This window comes from Artemia sp. Qi Xiang Cuo, chromosome 9, assembly GCF_049724085.1.
Source record: "Artemia sp. Qi Xiang Cuo chromosome 9, ASM4972408v1, whole genome shotgun sequence".
Taxonomy (NCBI): domain Eukaryota; kingdom Metazoa; phylum Arthropoda; class Branchiopoda; order Anostraca; family Artemiidae; genus Artemia; species Artemia sp. Qi Xiang Cuo.
Genome location: NC_142802.1, coordinates 47,889,639 through 47,907,619, shown reverse-complemented (window position 1 = coordinate 47,907,619; position 17,981 = coordinate 47,889,639). Strand labels below are relative to the sequence as shown.

Here is a 17,981-nt window from a genome sequence, read left to right as displayed (position 1 = left end):
CCCTCCAAAATGGTACCAATCAGTTAATCAGATATCATATCTCGTGTCGGAAGATAAGTATGTTATATCATCTCGTATATGAAGATGAAAGTTTATCAAAACTGTGTTTTATTTCTAATACTATGTTTTAGCACTTACAAAAGCATGCTAATACAGCAATTTCCTTTCAAATTAGTCCTTAAACACCTCTCTATGATGTTCCAGTGCCCTGCTTGTGGTAAAGAAGAAAAGAGAGGACACATTGTCCCATACAAAAAAGTGATTGTCCATGTTGTTCAAGGCGGGAGGCTGTAAGTTTCCTGCACTGGCTTTTCGGCAATAGCGATTTTAGGGGTGTACATTTTGTTTAGATCAAATACCATTATTGAGGGGCTTCTGACTTTTTTTTCAATTTCCATAAATTTGTTTTTGCAACAAACTTTTACAATCAAGACTAATCGAAATAAAAGTAAATTTTTCGTTATTCATATTATTGATTTACCAATAAAGTAAACATACCACTCGATGCCTTTTTTTTATGCTCTTTCCAAATATAACAATCATTTTTATCAGAAATCATTTTACCCCACCCCTATATATACCAATTCAGGGTATATATTTGCACATTAGGGGGGTGGGGGGAAAGTTTAAAATTACCTCTCATTTACATCAAAAATAAAATTTACCCCCATCCCCCTAATGTACAAATATATACCCTGAATTGGTATACATAGGGGTGGGGGGTAAAATTCATTTCCGACAAAAATAATTATTATATTTGGAAAGAGCACAAAAAAGGCATCGTGCGGTATATATAATTTATGCACAAGTCAATAATATGAATAACAAAAAACTTATCGCAATAAAAGTTACCGTTCCTGAATCAGCTACAAATTGCGATTTTTTTTTACTATACAGTTTTATTTTAAACGTGCTTTTAATTTGTTGGTTACTATGCAGCTTTCGCAGCAACAATGAAGATATAACTTAGATATATAAAAGGGAAGTTGTAAGGGATATGAAGGGATAATAATTATTTTTTTCTTGTCCGGTATCCCGTTTTAAACTGTCCTATCCCTTGTCAGCTTTAAAGGATATTCCTATACCTTAGTAGAAGGCTATCTTATACTCGTGACGGGAGTCCATATATGGGCATAGAGTCCCTAGGGAGAAAGATTGCGTAATCGGTCAATGACCTCTTTTTCCAAGGTCGATTTATTTGATGTTTCTATGTGTAATAGCTCCGGGACGAAGGTTGCACATGCGCATTGAATTCTAACGGGAACAATGTTATTGATCTAGGACTCGAGGGGGAAGTGAATTTCCGAGAACTTGATTGCGTAATCGAAGAGGAAGTGGATTTCCGAGAACCTGATTGCGTAATCGAGGGGGAAGTGAATTTCCGAGAACTTGATTGCGTAATCGATTGGGAATTTTATTGATCCTAACCTAACCTGAGAAATTGATTTACATAATCACTAGGGGAATGTATTGATTCACGAAGGGGGAATTAAGAAACAAACATGGCTTCTTTGTTATTTGGCTAGCCTAACCTGAGAAATTGATTTACATAATCGCTAGGGGAATGTATTGATTCACGAAGGGGGAATTAAGAAACATAATGGCTTTCTTTAATCTTAGGTCTGAGGGATAAACGTTCTTTAGGTCAGAGAGAAAAATTAATATTCTATTTTTAAATAGGGCTTCATTGATATTTACTGTCAGGAATTAGAAATGACATCACTTGTTATCTTGGAATTATGCGGGAGTCTAAAGAGATAGAAATTCTATTTTTAAATACGGCTTCACTGAGCTTTAAGTCGGAGAGATAAATTGATATTCTAACGAAACCTTAATAGTGTAGCTAGGAACATTTATGAGATGGAGAGATTAACGTAGGAAAGGGGAAATTGATTTACATAATCGGCGGGGGAATTATTGATTCACGAAGGGGAATTAAGAAACAAATATGGCTTCTTTGATCTTTAGGCTAACCTAACCTGAGAAATTGATTTACATAATCGCTAGGGGAATGTATTGATTCACGAAGGGGGAATTAAGAAACATTATGGCTTTATTTAATCTTAGGTCTGAGGGATAAACGTTCTTTAGGTCAGAGAGAAAAATTAATATTCTATTTTTAAATAGGGCTGCATTGATCTTTTGTGTCAGAAATTAGAAATAACATCACTTGTTATCTTGGAATTATGCGGGAGTCTAAAGAGATAGAAATTCTATTTTTAAATACGGCTTCACTGAGCTTTAAGTCGGAGAGATAAATTGATATTCTAACAAAACCTTAATAGTGTAGCTAGGAACATTAATGAGATGAAGAGATTAACGTAGGAAAGGGTTTCCTAGAAATTTCAAATGTGACAGCGCAGGGATGCCAAAAACAAAAGGAACACGCTGAGATTACGTTTAGGGATTATTTGGGTGAAACCGTTTTAGACATTTTAGGGAATTATTTCGGCGAAACAGTTAGAGACATTTTAAAAGATGATCTTAGAAAAGGTTTTAGAAGAGGTTTTGATTGTGGTCGTTATAATACACAAGTTCCATTTGAACAGTGTCGTGAGGTCCTCTATCCCAATCCCAAAGGGCCCCGATCGCCCTACCCCGACCCAAAGGGCTCCGATCCCCCGACCCCAACTCAAAAGGAACCCCCGGTCCCCAAAGGTTCCCCGGGCTCCCACCGGGCCCCCCAGACCCCCAAAGGCCCTCCCCGGGCCCCCAAAGAGTCCCCTCCATATTTTTTAATACTTTTTTTTAAGGCTTTATTATATCTTTTCAGAGCAAGTTACTTTCTTAATGTCCCTCCTAAACCCATTTTACAAGTTGAAATGGGCGAAACCGTTTTAGGCATTTTAGGGAATTATTTCGGCGAAACAGTTAGAGACATTTTAAAAGATGATTTTAAAAGATGTTTTAGAAGAGGATTTGAGGGTGAAACTCTGTGGTCGTTATAATACACAAGTTCAATTTGAACAGTGTCGTGAGGTCCCCTACCCCAATCCCACCGGCCCTTGGTCCCCCGAAAGCCCATCGCGCCCCCCCAGAATTTGTGTGTGTAAGTTTTTGTGTGTGTGTGTGTAATTTTTTGTTTGTTTTTTATTTTTTGTGTTTTTGTTTATTTTTGTTTGTGTGTGTTATTGTGTGTGTGTGTGTTGAAGTTTTTTTTTGTTTTTTTAATTTGTTGTGTGTGTGTGTAAGTTTTTGTTTTTGTGTGTTTAATTTTTTTTTTTTTTGTGTATGTTTTTTTTTGTGTGTAAGTTTTTGCGTGTTCGTTAGTTTTTTGTGTGTGTGTAATTTTTTGTGTGTGTTTAAGTTTTTTTGTGTGTGTTTAAGTTTTTTTTGTGTTTTGGTTAGTTTTTGTGTGTGTGTGTATTCTTGGGTTTGCGATTTAGTTTTTGTGTGTGTGTATTTTTTTGTGTGTTTGTGATTTATTTTTTTTTCGTAAGTTTTGTGTGTGTGTATTATTTTAATTTTTTGTTAGTTTTTTTTGTGTGTGTGTATTTTTTTTTATTGGTTTATTAAATTGTTTGTTGGTAATTTTTTTTTTTGTAGTAATTTTTTTTGCTTGTTTTTTTTTATTTTTGTGTTTGTGTTTTTGTGTGTGTGTAAGTTTTTGTGTGTGTGTAAGTTTTTTTTTGTGTGTTTCTGTTTTTGTATGTGTGCAAGTTCTTGTATGTGTGTACTTTGTTATGTGTGTGTTTTAGTTTTGTGTGTGTGTGTAAGTTTTTGTGTGTGTGTATGTTTATTTGTATGTATGTAAGTTTTTGTGTGTGTGTGTAAGTTTTTGTGTGTGTAAGTTTTGTGTGTGCTCGTTAGTTTTTTTGTGTTTGTAAGTTTTTTTGTGTGTGAGTTTTTGTGTGTGTGCAAGTTTTTTTGTGTTTGTTTGTTTTTTTTTGTGTGTTTGTATGTTTGTGTGTGTGTAAGTTTTTTTGTTTTTGTAAGTGTTTTTGTGTGATTTATTTTTTTTGTGTGTGTGTCAGTTTGTGTGGTTGTGTTTGTTTTTGTGTGTGTGTGTTAGTTTCTGTGTGTGTGTTAGTTTTTGTGTGTGTAAGTTTTCTTTGTCTGTGTAAGTTTTTGTGTGTGTTTTTATATTTTTTGGTGTAATTTTTTTTTTGTGTTCGTAAGTTTATGTTTGTATACTTGTTAGTTTTTGTTTGCTTGTGTGAGTTTTTTCATTTTTTTTAGTTTTTGTGTGTGTGTAATATTTTGTGTGTGTTTTTAAGTTTTTTTGTGTGTTTAAGTTTTTTTTCTTGTGTGTGTTTTTGTGTGTGTAATTTTGTGTTTGTCTTTTTTTTTTTTTTTGTCTTTAATTTGTTTTTGTGTGTTTAATTTTTTTTATGTGTTTAAGTTTTGTGTGTGAGTGTTAGTTTGTGTGTGGGTGTGTAATTTTATGTGTGTGGGTTAGTTTGTGTGTGCTTTATAATGTGTTTGTGTGAAAGTTTTTGTGTGTGTGTCATTTTTTGTATGTGTGTGTAAGTTTGCGTTAGTGTAATTTTTTGTTTGTGTGTAACTTTTTTTGTTTGTTTAAATTTTCGTGTGTGAGTAAGTTTCTGTGTGTGTGTAAGTTTTTTGTGTGTGTGAGTTTATGTGTGTAAGTTTTTTTGTGTGTGTAAGTTTGTTTGTATGTGTTATTTTTTGTTTTATTTTTTGTGTGTGGTTTTTTTTTAGTTTATGTTTTTGATGTATTTTTTGTTTGTGTGTTAGTTTTTTTGTGTTATTATGTTTTTGTGTGTGTGTAATTTTTTTTTTTTTTGTTTTTAATTTTGTGTGTTTGTGTTTTTTTTTGTGTGTGTGTAAGTTTTTGTGTGTGATTGTGATTATTTTCTATGAAGATAAAAAAGTTTCACTTTAATTCTATATTTTCTTAAATTCAGTTCCGACTTTTCTCAAAGAGATGAAAAAATTTTAAGTTCTGTTCCAAATATTTTCCCGGAAGAAGAAAAGTCCCAAGACCTAAAAAATTTAAAGTTCACTTCTAAATTTTTTCCGTAGAAGATAAGAAAAGTTATACTCTGATTGTGATTATTTTCCATGAAGATAAAAAGTTTCACTTTAATTCTAAATTTTCTTAAATTAAATTCTGACCTTTCTCAACGAGATTCAAAAATTTCAAGTTTTGTTCCGAATATTTTCTCGGAAGAAGAAAATTTCAACTTGGATTCTGAATTTTTGGAATGAAAATGAAATAAGTTATTGATCAATTCTATTTCCCCAAATAATATAAAAATTTTCCACTTCAGTTCAGATTTTTCTCAAAGAGATGAAAAATTTAAAATATTATTCCAAATTTTTCATAGAAGATAGAAAAGTTCAAGTTCTCTTCTGAATTTTACCAACGAACACAATTTAATTCTAATTTCTCCAGAGAAAATAAAAAGCTTCCACTTCAGTTTTAAGTTCACCAAGACATAAAAAATTTAAAGTTCTGTTCTAAATTTTTCCGTAGAAGATAGCAAAAGTTATTCTATGATTGTAATTATTTTCCATGAAGATAAAAAGTTTCACTTTATTTCTAAATTTTCTTAAATTCAGTTCCGACTTGTCACATCGAGAAGAAAATATTAAAAGTTCTATTCCAAATTTTTCATAGAAGATTGGAGAAGTTATACTTTGATCTTGAATATTCAAGCTGTTTTCTGAATTTTATCAAAGAACACAACTCAACTCTAATTTCTCAAGAGAAAATAAAAAGCTTCCACTTCAGTTTTAAGTTCACCAAGACATAAAAAATTTAAGTTCAGTTCTAAATTTTTCCATAGAAGATAGGAAAAGTTATACTATGATTGTGATTATTTTCTATGAAGATTAAAAGTTTCATTTCAATTTTAAATTTTCTAAAAGAAGTGAAGAAAATTTCAACTTCGATTCTGAATTTTCTCAATGAAAATGAAATAAGTTATTGATCAATTCTATTTTCCCAAAATAATATAAAATTTTCCACTTCAGTTCAGATTTTTCTCAAACAGATGAAAAAATTTTAAATAGTGTTCAAAATTTTTCATAGAAGATAGAAAAGTTCAAGTACTTTTCTGAATTTTACCAAAGAACATAATTCAATTCTAATTTCTCCAGAGAAAATAAAAAGCTTCCACGTCAGTTTTAAGTTCACCAAGACATAAAAAATTTAAAGTTCACTTCTAACCACCAAACTTCACTAGGTTAGGTTAGGTTAGCCTACGTACGCGTGCGTACGTAGGCTAACTTAACCTAACCTAACGTAATTTAGTCTAACCTAACATAAGTTAATCTTTTTACAATGTTTTATTTTGTTTAGGTTAGCGTATCATGAGCGCTCGTGATAAGTTAACCTATCCTAACCTAACTTAAACAGGGAGAAATGTTTCTAATTATTTATTAATATTTATTTATAGCTAACCTAACCTAACCTATTGTTTTTGGTGGTTAGATGAATGAACGGAATTTAAGAAAAATTAGAAATAAAGTGAAACTTTTTATCTTCATGGTAAATAATCACAATCATAGTATAGCCATTCCTATCTTCTATGGAAAAATTTAGAATTGAACTTTAAATTTCTTATGACTTTGAGAAATTAGGAACTGAAATGGAAGCTTTTTCATTTTCATTAGTAAATTTCAGAATTGAGCTAACTTTTTTTTCTCTTCTCTAAGAAAATTCAGAAGAGAACTTGTACATTTTGCACTTCTTCGAGAAAAATCAGAATTAAAGTGGAGCTCCATATCTTCATGAAGAATATTCACAATCAAAGTATAACTTTTCCTATCTTCTATGAAAAATTTGGAACAATATTTTAAATTTTTTTCATCTCTTTGAGAAAAATCTGAATTGAAGTGGAAAATTTTATATTATTTTAGGAAAATGGAATTGATCAAAAACTTATTTCAGTTTCATTGAGAAAATTCAAAATCGAATTTGAACTTTTCTTCTTCCGTAAAAATATTTGCAACAGAACTTTAAATTTTTTCATCTCTTTGAGAAAGGTCGGAATTAAATTTAAGAAAATTTTGAATTAGAGTGAAACTTTTATCTTCATAGAAAATAATCACAATCATAGTATAACTTTTCCTATCTTCTATGGAAAAATTTAGAAGTGAACTTAAAATTTTTTATGTCTTGGTGAACTTAAAACTGACGTGGAAGCTTTTAATTTTCTCTGGAGAAATTAGAATTGAATTATGTTCTTTGGTAAAATTCAGAAAAGTACTTGAACTTTTCTATCTTCTATGAAAAATTTTGAACAGTATTTTAAATTTTTTCATTTCATTGATAAAATTCCGAACGGAAGTTTAAAATTTTTATCTTATGTTGGGAAAATATACTTGACAAATAACTTATTTAATTTACTTTGAGAAAATTCAGCATTGTAGTTGAAATTTTTTTAACGTTATTGAGAAAATTTAAAATTGAAGTGAAACTTGTTATGTTCATAAAAAATAATCAGAATAGTAGCATAACTTTTCCTATCTTCTATGGAAAAATTTCGAACTGAACTTTAAATTTTATATGTCTTGGTGAACTTAAAACTGAAGTGGAAGCTTTTTATTTTCTCTGGAGAAATTATAATTGAATTGTGTTCTTTGGTAAAATTCAGAAAAGAACTTTAATATACACAATCAAATTATAACATTTCCAATATTATATTTACAATGTGGAATATAACATAAAATTCATTTAAAATATGTGTGAAAATAAGTAACTTAATTTAAGAAAATTTATATTTAAATTTAAACTTTTTATCTTCATGTTAAATAATCACAATCATAGTATAACTTTTCCTATCTTCTACGGAAAAATTTAGAACAGAACTTTAAATTTTTTATGCCTTGGTGAACTTAAAACTGAAGTGGAAGCTTTTTATTTTCTCTGGAGAAATTAGAATTAAATTGTGTTCGTTGGTAAAATTCAGAAGAGAACTTCGACTTTTCTATCGTCTATGAAAAATTTGAAACAGTATTTGATATTTTTCATCTCTTTGCGAAAAATCCAAACTGAAGTGGAAAATTTTTATATTATTTGGGGAAATAGAATTGATCAATAACTTATTTCATTTTCATTGAGAAAATTCAGAATCGAAGTTGAACTTTTCTTCTTCCGGGAAAATATTTGGAACAGAACTTTAAATTTTTTCATCTCTTTGAGAAAGGTCAGAACTGAATTTAAGAAAATTTAGAATTAAAGTGAAACTTTTTATCTTCATAGAAAATAATCACAATCATAGTATAACTTTTCCTATCTTCTAATGAAAAATTTAGAAGTGAACATTAAATTTTTTATGTCTTGGTGAAGTTAACAATGAACTGTAAGCTTTATGTTTTTTCTGGAGGAATTATCATTTAATTATTTTCTTTGGTAGAATTCAAAAGAGGAATTGAACTTGTCTATCTTATACCTCTTAATTTTAAAAGTCTCATAATAGTTTTCCTCTATTTTAGCAAAATTCTTAATTGAAGATATAAATATTCTTATTAGTTTGGGAAAATAGAATTGATCAATAACTTATTTCATTTTCATTGAGAAAATTCAGAATCGAAGTTGAACTTTTCTTCTTCCGGGAAAATATTTGGAAACGAACTTTAAATTTTTCATCTCTTTGAGAAAAGTCGGAACTGAATTTAGGAAAATTTAGAATTAAAGTGAAACTTATTATCTTCATAGAAAATAATCACAATCATAGTATAACTTTTCTTATCTTCTACGGAAAAATTTAGAACTGAACTTTAAATTTTTTATGTCTTGGTGAACTTAAAACTGAAGTGGAAGCTTTTTATTTTCGCTGGAGAAATTAGAATTGAATTGTGTTCTTTGGTAAAATTCAGAAGAGAACTTGAATATTCACGATCAAAGTATAACTTTTCCTATCTTCTATGAAAAATTTGGAACAGAACTTTAAATTTTTTCTTCTCTATGTGAAAAGTTGGAACTGAATTTAAGAAAATTTTGAATTAAAGCTAAACTTTTTATCTTCATGGAAAATAATCACAATCATAGTAGGCTATAACTTTTCCTATCTTCTACGGAAAAAATTTAGAAGTGAACTTTAAATTTTTTAGGTCTTGGGACTTTTCTTCTTCCGGGAAAATACTTGGACACAGAACTTAAAATTTTCATCTCTGAGAAACACACAACAACTTAGACAAACTTACATTAAAGAACTTTTATCTACATAGAAAACTAATCACATCACACACAAAAACTTACAAACACAAAAAAACAAAGACACACACAAAAAACTTACACACACAAAAAAACTTATACAAACACACAAAAACTTACACACACACAAAAACTTAAAAACACACAAAATCTTACACACACACACAACAACATACACACACAAAGAAGTGCACGCACACACAAACACTTACACCAACAAAAAAACTTACACACAAAAAAAAACTAACACAAACACAAACTAACACACACACATAAAAAATTACACACACACAAAAAAATACACACACACAAATACATACACACACACAAACTTACACACACACAAAAACTTACACACACACACAAAAACATACACACACAAAAACATACACAAAAACACACACACACAAAAAAACACACAAGCACACAAATACATACACACACAAAAAAACTTACACACACACACAAAAACTTACACACACACAAAAAATTAAAAACACACTAAATATTACACACACACAAAAAAACATACACACACACAAAAACATACACACACACACAAAAACGTACACACACACAAAAACATACAAGCACACAACACTCATACACACACACAAACTCATACACACACACAAAAACAAACACAATCATAGAAACATAGAAATGCAAAAACAATCACACACACACAAACACTTACACACACACACACAAACTCACACACACACAAAAAGTTATACACACACAAAAACTTACAAATACACACAAAAAAAAACTTACACACACACAAAAGCTTTCACACACACACAAACTTACACACACAAAAACTTACACACACACAAAAACTTACGCACAAACAAAAACTTACACACACAAAAAAACTTACACACACACACAAAAAACTTACACACATACAAAAACTAACACACACACACACAAAATAACATACACACAAAAACTAAAAGACACACAAAAACTTACACACACACAAAAACTTACACAAACACACAAAAAGTACACACGCACATAAAAACTTAAACACACACAAGAACTTACACACATACAAAAAATTACACACACAAAAAAAAAACTTACACACACACAAAAACTTACACACACAAACAAACTAACACACACACAAAAACTTACACCCACAAAAAAACTTACACACACACAAAAACTTACACACACAAAAAAACTTAAACACACAAAAAAACTTACACACACACAAAAAAAACTTACACACACACAAAAACCTACACACACACAAAACTTACGCACACACAATAACTTACACACACATAAAAACATACACACACACAAAAAATTAAATGCACAAAAAAAAGTCAAAATACACACAAATAATACACACACACAAACAAAATAATACAGACACAAAAAAAAACATACACACACACACAAAATATTACACACATACAGAAACACACACACAAACAAAAAACTTACACACACACAAAACCTTACACACACACAAAAAAATACACACACACACAAAAACTTACACACACACAAAAAAACTTACACACACACAAAAAAACTTACACACACACAAAAAAACTTACACACACACACACAAACGAACACGCACACAAAAACATGCACAAACACACAAAAACTTACACAAAAAAAAAAACTTACACACACACACACGCACATAAAAACTTACACACACACAAATTCTGTGGGGGCTCGATGGGCATTAGGAGGACCGGGGGCCGGTGGGATTGGGGTAGGGGACCTCACGACACTGTTCAAATTGAACTTGTGTATTATAACGACCACAGAGTTTCACCCTCAAATCCTCTTCTAAAACATCTTCTAAAATCACCTTTTAAAATGTCTCTAACTGTTTCGCCGAAATAATTCCCTAAAATGTCTAAAACGGTTTCGCCCATTTCAACTTGTAAAATGGGTTTAGGAGGGACATTAAGAAAGTAACTTGCTCTGAAAAGATATAATAAAGCCTTAAAAAAAAGTATTAAAAACTATGGAGGGGACTCTTTGGGGGCCCGGGGAGGGCCTTTGGGGGTCTGGGGGGCCCGGTGGGAGCCCGGTGGACCTTTGAGGACCGGGGGTTCCTTTGGAGTTGGGGTAGGGGGATCGGAGCCCTTTGGGTCGGGGTAGGGCGATCGGGGCCCTTTGGGATTGGGGTAGAGGACCTCATGACACTATTCAAATAGAACTTGTGTATTATAACGACCACACTCAAAACTTCTTCTAAAACCTTTTCTAAGATCATCTTTTAAAATTTCTCTAACTGTTTCGCCGAAATAATTCCCTAAAATGTCTAAAACCGTTTCACCCAAATAATCCCTAAACGTAATCTCAGCGTGTTCCCTTTGTTTTTGGCATCCCTGCGCTGTCACATTTGAAATTTCTAGGAAACCCTTTCCTACGTTAATCTCTTCATCTCATTAATGGTCCTAGCTACACTATTAAGGTTTCGTTAGAATATCAATTTATCTCTCCGACTTAAAGCTCAGTGAAGCCGTATTTAAAAATAGAATTTCTATCTCAGACTCCCGCATAATTCCAAGATAACAAGTGATGTTATTTCTAACTTCTGACAGTAAAGATTAATTAAGTTATATTTAAAAACAGAATATTCATTTTTCTCTCTTACCTACAGAACATTTATCCATCGCATTTAGTAATAATTGAATCCATAACGCTTCTGTTTCCCCACTTCGTGATTCAGTATGTAAACCAATAGAGAAAGTAAATAAATTAATCAGGTTAGGTTCTCCTAAGGATAAATTAAACAAGGATTTTTTCTTAATTCCCCTTCGTGAATCAATAATTCCCCCGCCGATTATGTAAATCAATTTCCCCTTTCCTACGTTAATCTCTTCATCTCATAAATGTTCCTTGCTACACTATTAAGGTTTCGTTAGAATATCAATTTATCTCTCCGACTTAAAGCTCAGTGAAGCCGTATTTAAAAATAGAATTTCTATCTCTTTAGCCTCCCGCATAATTCCAAGATAACAAGTGATGTCATTTCTAATTCCTGACATTAAAGATCAATTAAGCCCTATTTAAAAATAGAATATTAATTTTTCTCTCTTACCTAAAGAACGTTTATCCCTCAGACCTAAGATTAAAGAAAGCCATAATGTTTCTTAATTCCCCTTTCATGAATCAATACATTCCCCTAGCGATTATGTAAATCAATTTCTAATGTTAGGCTAGCCAAACAACAAAGAAGCCATGTTTGTTTCTTAATTTCCCCTTCGTGAATCAATACATTCCCCTAGCGATTATGTAAATCAATTTCTCAGGTTAGGTTAGGATCAATAAAATTCCCAATCGATTACGCAATCAAGTTCTCGGAAATCCACTTCCCCTTCGATTACGCAATCAGGTTCTCGGAAATCCACTTCCTCTTCGATTACACAATCAAGTTCTCGGAAATTCACTTCCCCCTCGAGTCCTAGATCAATAACATTGTTCCCGTTAGAATTCAATGCGCATGTGCAACCTTCGTCCCGGAGATATTACACATAGAAACATCAAATAAATCGATCTTGGAAAAAGAGGTCATTGACCGATTACGCAATCTTTCTCCCTAGGGACTCTATGCCCATATATGGACTCCCGTCACGAGTATAAGATAGCTTTCTACTAGTATGTTATAAATATTTGACTTTATTATTTAAATATTTGACTTTAAAATCTCTTGCGACCCCATTTGGGGTCGCGACCCATAGTTTAGGAAGGCCTGAGGTAGAGCATAGATGTAGGGTAAAAAGTGAGTTATATTTCTTTGCGTATTGGTTTATATGTACTGGTCAGCTGAGAAAACAGAAAAAACAGAAAAAAAGGAAAATGATGAATGAAAAACAAAGAAAATGAAGTTACTTCCCCTTTTATTTTTTAAGATGAAAATAACCATGTGGAAGTCGAGTCGTGGATTAACTTTTTTCGATAATTTTATTTCATTATTATCAATTGGTCCAGTTTAATTTATAACTTACCAGTTATCAATCTACTTTGATCAATTAAGTGTAATTTAAAACCAAAGATGGGCTACTAATAAGCTAAAATGAACAATAAGTCCTCCCTTATTTGCCTAATGCAAGAAATGACGTAGATTGCCGTCTCAAATATCTTTTCTTATACTAAGCCTGCAGTTTGTCGCCACAATGACCAAAAACTATGACCAACAATGACCATACACACAATGACAACCACACACAACAATGACAAAAACACAATGACCAATGACCATAAACACGCTTCCAGAGGTCCATTTTTGTCCCAAACATTCACATTATTATTTCATGCCATTAACTTTCCCCCATAGCTTCTAGTTTATTTTCTTGTTTAGTGTGCAGTAAGAAGGTATCTTTAATTACTATCGAAAAGAGAAAAAAAGGTTGTTTTCGTCATATTTATTTAGGATTATGTCATATTTTTTTAAGAACTTTTAATTGTTAAGCATTATCTTTTCGAAGCCAAATCTCGTAATTCTTCTCCATGGTATGTTCTAGCTAAAAAAAAAAAACAAAAAAAACACACAAAAAAAAAAAAAAACACAAAAAAAAAAAGAATTAACAACTTTAGGAAATAAACGCCTTAAAGATAACTGTTTATCTCGTCAAAATACAGCTACAAAATAAGTAGAGACACATAGACAACCAAGAGAGAAAAATGCTAGAAGATTCATGGAAATATTAGTTATCGTCGAGGAAATTGCGGGTGCAATCCGCAGTTATTTTCTTTCCTCTGTTTCATTTAATATGAGTATCTGACCTTTCAGACTTATCTTCTTCCGCTTGACGGAATCCTGTCTTTCTAAACAAAGATTGGCTTTCACAAGGAGGGAGGGCTGATAAGATTCTTTGTCTTATTTCTCTTTTTATTTTCTCTTCTTTTTGTTGGTTTGTCAAATGTTTGTTGCAGTGTTAAATTGATTTCTTGTTTTGTTTTACTAGTTTACAATTAAAGTTTTTGAAAAAAAGACGGGGTAAGTATAGATGTCAATTGGAGCAGGGCACTCAGCGGCCTAGATTTTGAAAATACTTTTTTCTGGCATTTTTATTGAAAAATACCTTTTAGGTATATTTCATGAAAAAATAAAACTAAATGGTCCTTCCCTTGATTTTGAAAAATGGATTTTCCCCCCTCCCCCTCCTACATTTCTTAAATTGATACCACTGAGTGGGTACAGCCTCTTGTATCGATTATTTGAAATGATCTGTTTTTTCCCAATACCACGAACTTTTGGATTAGTCAAAGGAAGCTACATGGCTTCCTAAAACACACGAACAAAAAAAAAAGAAAAAGAAACTTTTGCTGGGAATAATTACTCTATTTTTATTTAAAATAAAACGTAAACGAAGTATCGAAAAGCTTTTTACTAAGTAGCATATCCTGTTCAACGTTCTCCCTCTGTCTCCAAATTAAAACAATGATGACCTTGTAAGCGTAGTGCTTATTTGTTGTATAATGACTTAAAAAGATTTTCTAGTAGGGTATGGCCCCTTCAGAAATGGAATTTTTGCAATGTCTCAGTTTTACGCTAATAATATTTTTTTTAAGGATTCTGCTTTATAACTAGTCCTATAAATGGATTTTATAAAAGGATTTTAACTAGTCCTATAAATATTAGGAGCGAAACTAAGAAACTAAATATTAGGAGCGAATATTAAGAGCGAAAATAAGAAGCGAAACTCAAATTCGTTTCTTAGAAAAAAAAAGAAACACCCAACGCCGTCTGGCGTTACCAAGTGAAATCCTAAAGTTAATTATAAAAGTTTAATTACAAATATCCATTGCATGTACTTTCATCTCTTTTTTCTTCTTATTTTACACTGTGCGAAGATAAAGGAACATCTATTTCAAAAAAGGCACAGCGGGTAATTGTGTTTATATTTCATGAACTAGCCAATGTTTTGAACAGCAACCTAACTCTGTCTGTTTTAAAAAAGAAAGTAAAGACTTAAAATCAAAAGAACCGGCTTTCCTTCAGAGATTAATAGGGTGGATTCATGATTTTTTTGTAACTTCGCTAGGTAACCTTCCTTATCGTTTTCCATACTACTGTACTCGATGTAGACCTACACATGATATTTTCAGAATCAGAGGCATATAAGGATTCTATGGACATGTCTAAAAGGGGTAAATATAGCAAAATAAGATAATCTGTCTATCCAAAAAGATGTTTTCGTTGGTAAGTCAATTAACTAATTATTTGAAGCGTTAATCTTGGATAATTTTCACAATGACCACATTAATGTATTGATTAGATTTTCAGCTCTTTAATGATGTACAAATGTCTTTTCTATTTCTATTTGTTACAGGGTTACGCTCTTACATAATTTTACTCATTCAATCACTTTTTTTTACCCTGTTTACTACCAAGTAATAGCAGCATTTGTCTTTCCCCACAACAATCAGGAAAGTTACATTGTCTTGAACCGTATGCTGATTTTTCACACAGGTTCCTTATTTTCAACTCTGGCTCCCGCTAATTGCTGAACTTAAAGAATTGAAAAATTTAAAGAATTAGTTTTATAATATTAGTGTCGTTGGTACTTGAAGTTTGATACTTTTACTTAGTATAGGACTTTTACTCTGACTTGACTTTCCGTGCTTTGAGATATGGTAAGTGCCTTGAGTTGTTTTTGACTGACTTGTCGAATCTATTTCTTTCAGAGATGCTGAATCTGGTGCTCTCTATTTTCATTATTGGTAGTGTCGTCATAGCCAAGGAAAATTATACAGATGATACTTTGTGTACAAGACAGGAACCGTAAGTATATTGCCTTCTTTTTCTTTTGTCTCACTAGACTATTATATTCATCTAACCTACGGTCGTGTCGAAAAAGAAGGACAGTATACCTTTTTCAAAAATAATCTAGAAAGCCTACCTTAGTTGTGCCGTATTAATTTGGTTGCAGTTTATGAAAGGTATGGGATATGAATTTGTATAAAGCGTTGTAGTACTTCTAGCTAACGTAACTAAATATGCTCAACGTAACGCACGTAACGTAACGTCAACGTAACGTGCTCCACGTAATTTTATGCACTAGCTTTTTTTCAAACTGAATCCAGCTTATTCACCTATTATCTCTAGTTGTTTTTTTTTTGTTCTGTTTTTTTTTTTTCAAATTCTCAAAGAAACACCGTTGTCGTATTAAGGTGAGAAACTTGACTCGGTGTGGCGCATTAATTTTAGCTCTCCGTGAAATAATGATGATACAAAATGCTTCCGTTTGTTTTGGGTAGGACAGTATGTCGTAAGTTGAAAAGAGATCATTTTTGCTGATGGAATATTCCTTATTTCTGTCTCATGATAATAAAATAGAGAAAAACAAAGCATTGTCAGACTTACAGAGACCATATTGTAAGGAAAGTGATTTATGAGAATCTGAATATGCATTTTTCTAAATCATAACACAAATATGAAATAGTTCTCCGTTCTTAATTCGGAGATGCACTGTCAGCAATGAAAATTTTCGGAACTGTAGATGTCACTGGACTGTTTCAAAATAATTACCGATCTCTCTGTATTGTACACCTTTTATCCTCCATTTTGTACACCAATACTTCCTTGCAACCTTTTATATATATATATATATATATATATATATATATATATATATATATATATATATATATATATATATATATATATATATATATATATATATATATATATATATATATATATATATATATATATATATATATTGTATTTTCATGCAACCTTTAGCGTAGCTGTTTGTGTCTCAGAATATTTCTTCCAAGAGATCTGTTGAGTTACGACTGATCTAATAATTTAAAAGATGCGAAAGGTGTACTTTAACATCTCCATTTGGATCTAAAAAGTACATTTCACCTCATGAATATGGTTCAAAATCACCTTCAGGGTTCTGTGATGGGTGTGCCGCCTGATTGATATTTTGATAAATTTGTCCAGCTATTTTGAAGCTGAAAACATACGACTGTTTTTGGTTCGATCATCACTTACTTTGAATAAAGCTAAAGCAAAACATGAGTTCAAGTTTCGTATTTATTTGTGGAACTCTTTAGAGAGCAAATGATGTCCTATAATAGGCCAAACAAATTAATTTCGAATCTGTTGATCCAGGAAGTTTACGGTATCTTTGTAGGTTTTTACTGGGTTTTATGCCACAATTTGTTTGCATCGAAGATTCTGATGGTGCTGTTCTTCTAACATAATGTCTTTTTCGGTACTTGTTTATACAATAGTACACACTCGAGAAGTGAAGTTAGGTCAATCGTAATGAAATATACCAAAACATGATGAAAATATAATACATTAGAAACAAATTTGGGCTATGTATTTGCACACTAGGGGGGGGGGGTAAAGTATAGCGGGTCTGCCTGCAAAATGTGCTAGCTAAAATTATTCTGCATTTTATGAAGTAAAAATTGTTTTATAACTTCACGCTGTCCAAATACTTTACCCCCCCTCTAATATGGAAATATATAGCCTAGCCCAAATTATATAAGTCCAATGTCTTCTGTCACCCGTCACTTGTTTTCCACCGAGCGTAAGCTAGTTGTCTCTTAATACAGAGATAAAACCGGTTTGTTCTCGAATGTGTACCATTAGCCTATGTACACAAGTACCTTTTTTTCTTCTCCACTTTGATTTTTGTCTCGTTCTGATTCTCACTCCCACTTATTTTTTAATTGCGTATCTCTATGTTCTTCAATTTCGTGTTTGACTTGTTCTAATTGTAGGTTTCGTCAATATTTTAACCTCTTATCTCTTTTATATTTATTTTCATTTATCATTGCTTCAGACATTTTTTTCAGTGCATTTTGCATTAGTTGCTTGGATTGGTCTTATCACTTTTGA

At 31.6% G+C, this 17,981-nt stretch overlaps 1 protein-coding gene across 1 annotated transcript in view; it reads left to right on the top strand.

Annotated features, from left to right (window-relative positions):
* The first annotated feature begins 15,804 nt into the window (after positions 1–15,804).
* Positions 15,805–17,981, top strand: part of LOC148948733 (uncharacterized) — a 111,251-nt gene continuing 109,074 nt past the window's right edge. Inside the window, exon 1 of the mRNA XM_089095005.1 lies at positions 15,805–15,902. Coding sequence (XP_088951131.1) covers positions 15,808–15,902 — 95 coding nt within the window. The 5' untranslated portion in view covers positions 15,805–15,807. The remainder of the gene's footprint in view (positions 15,903–17,981) is intronic.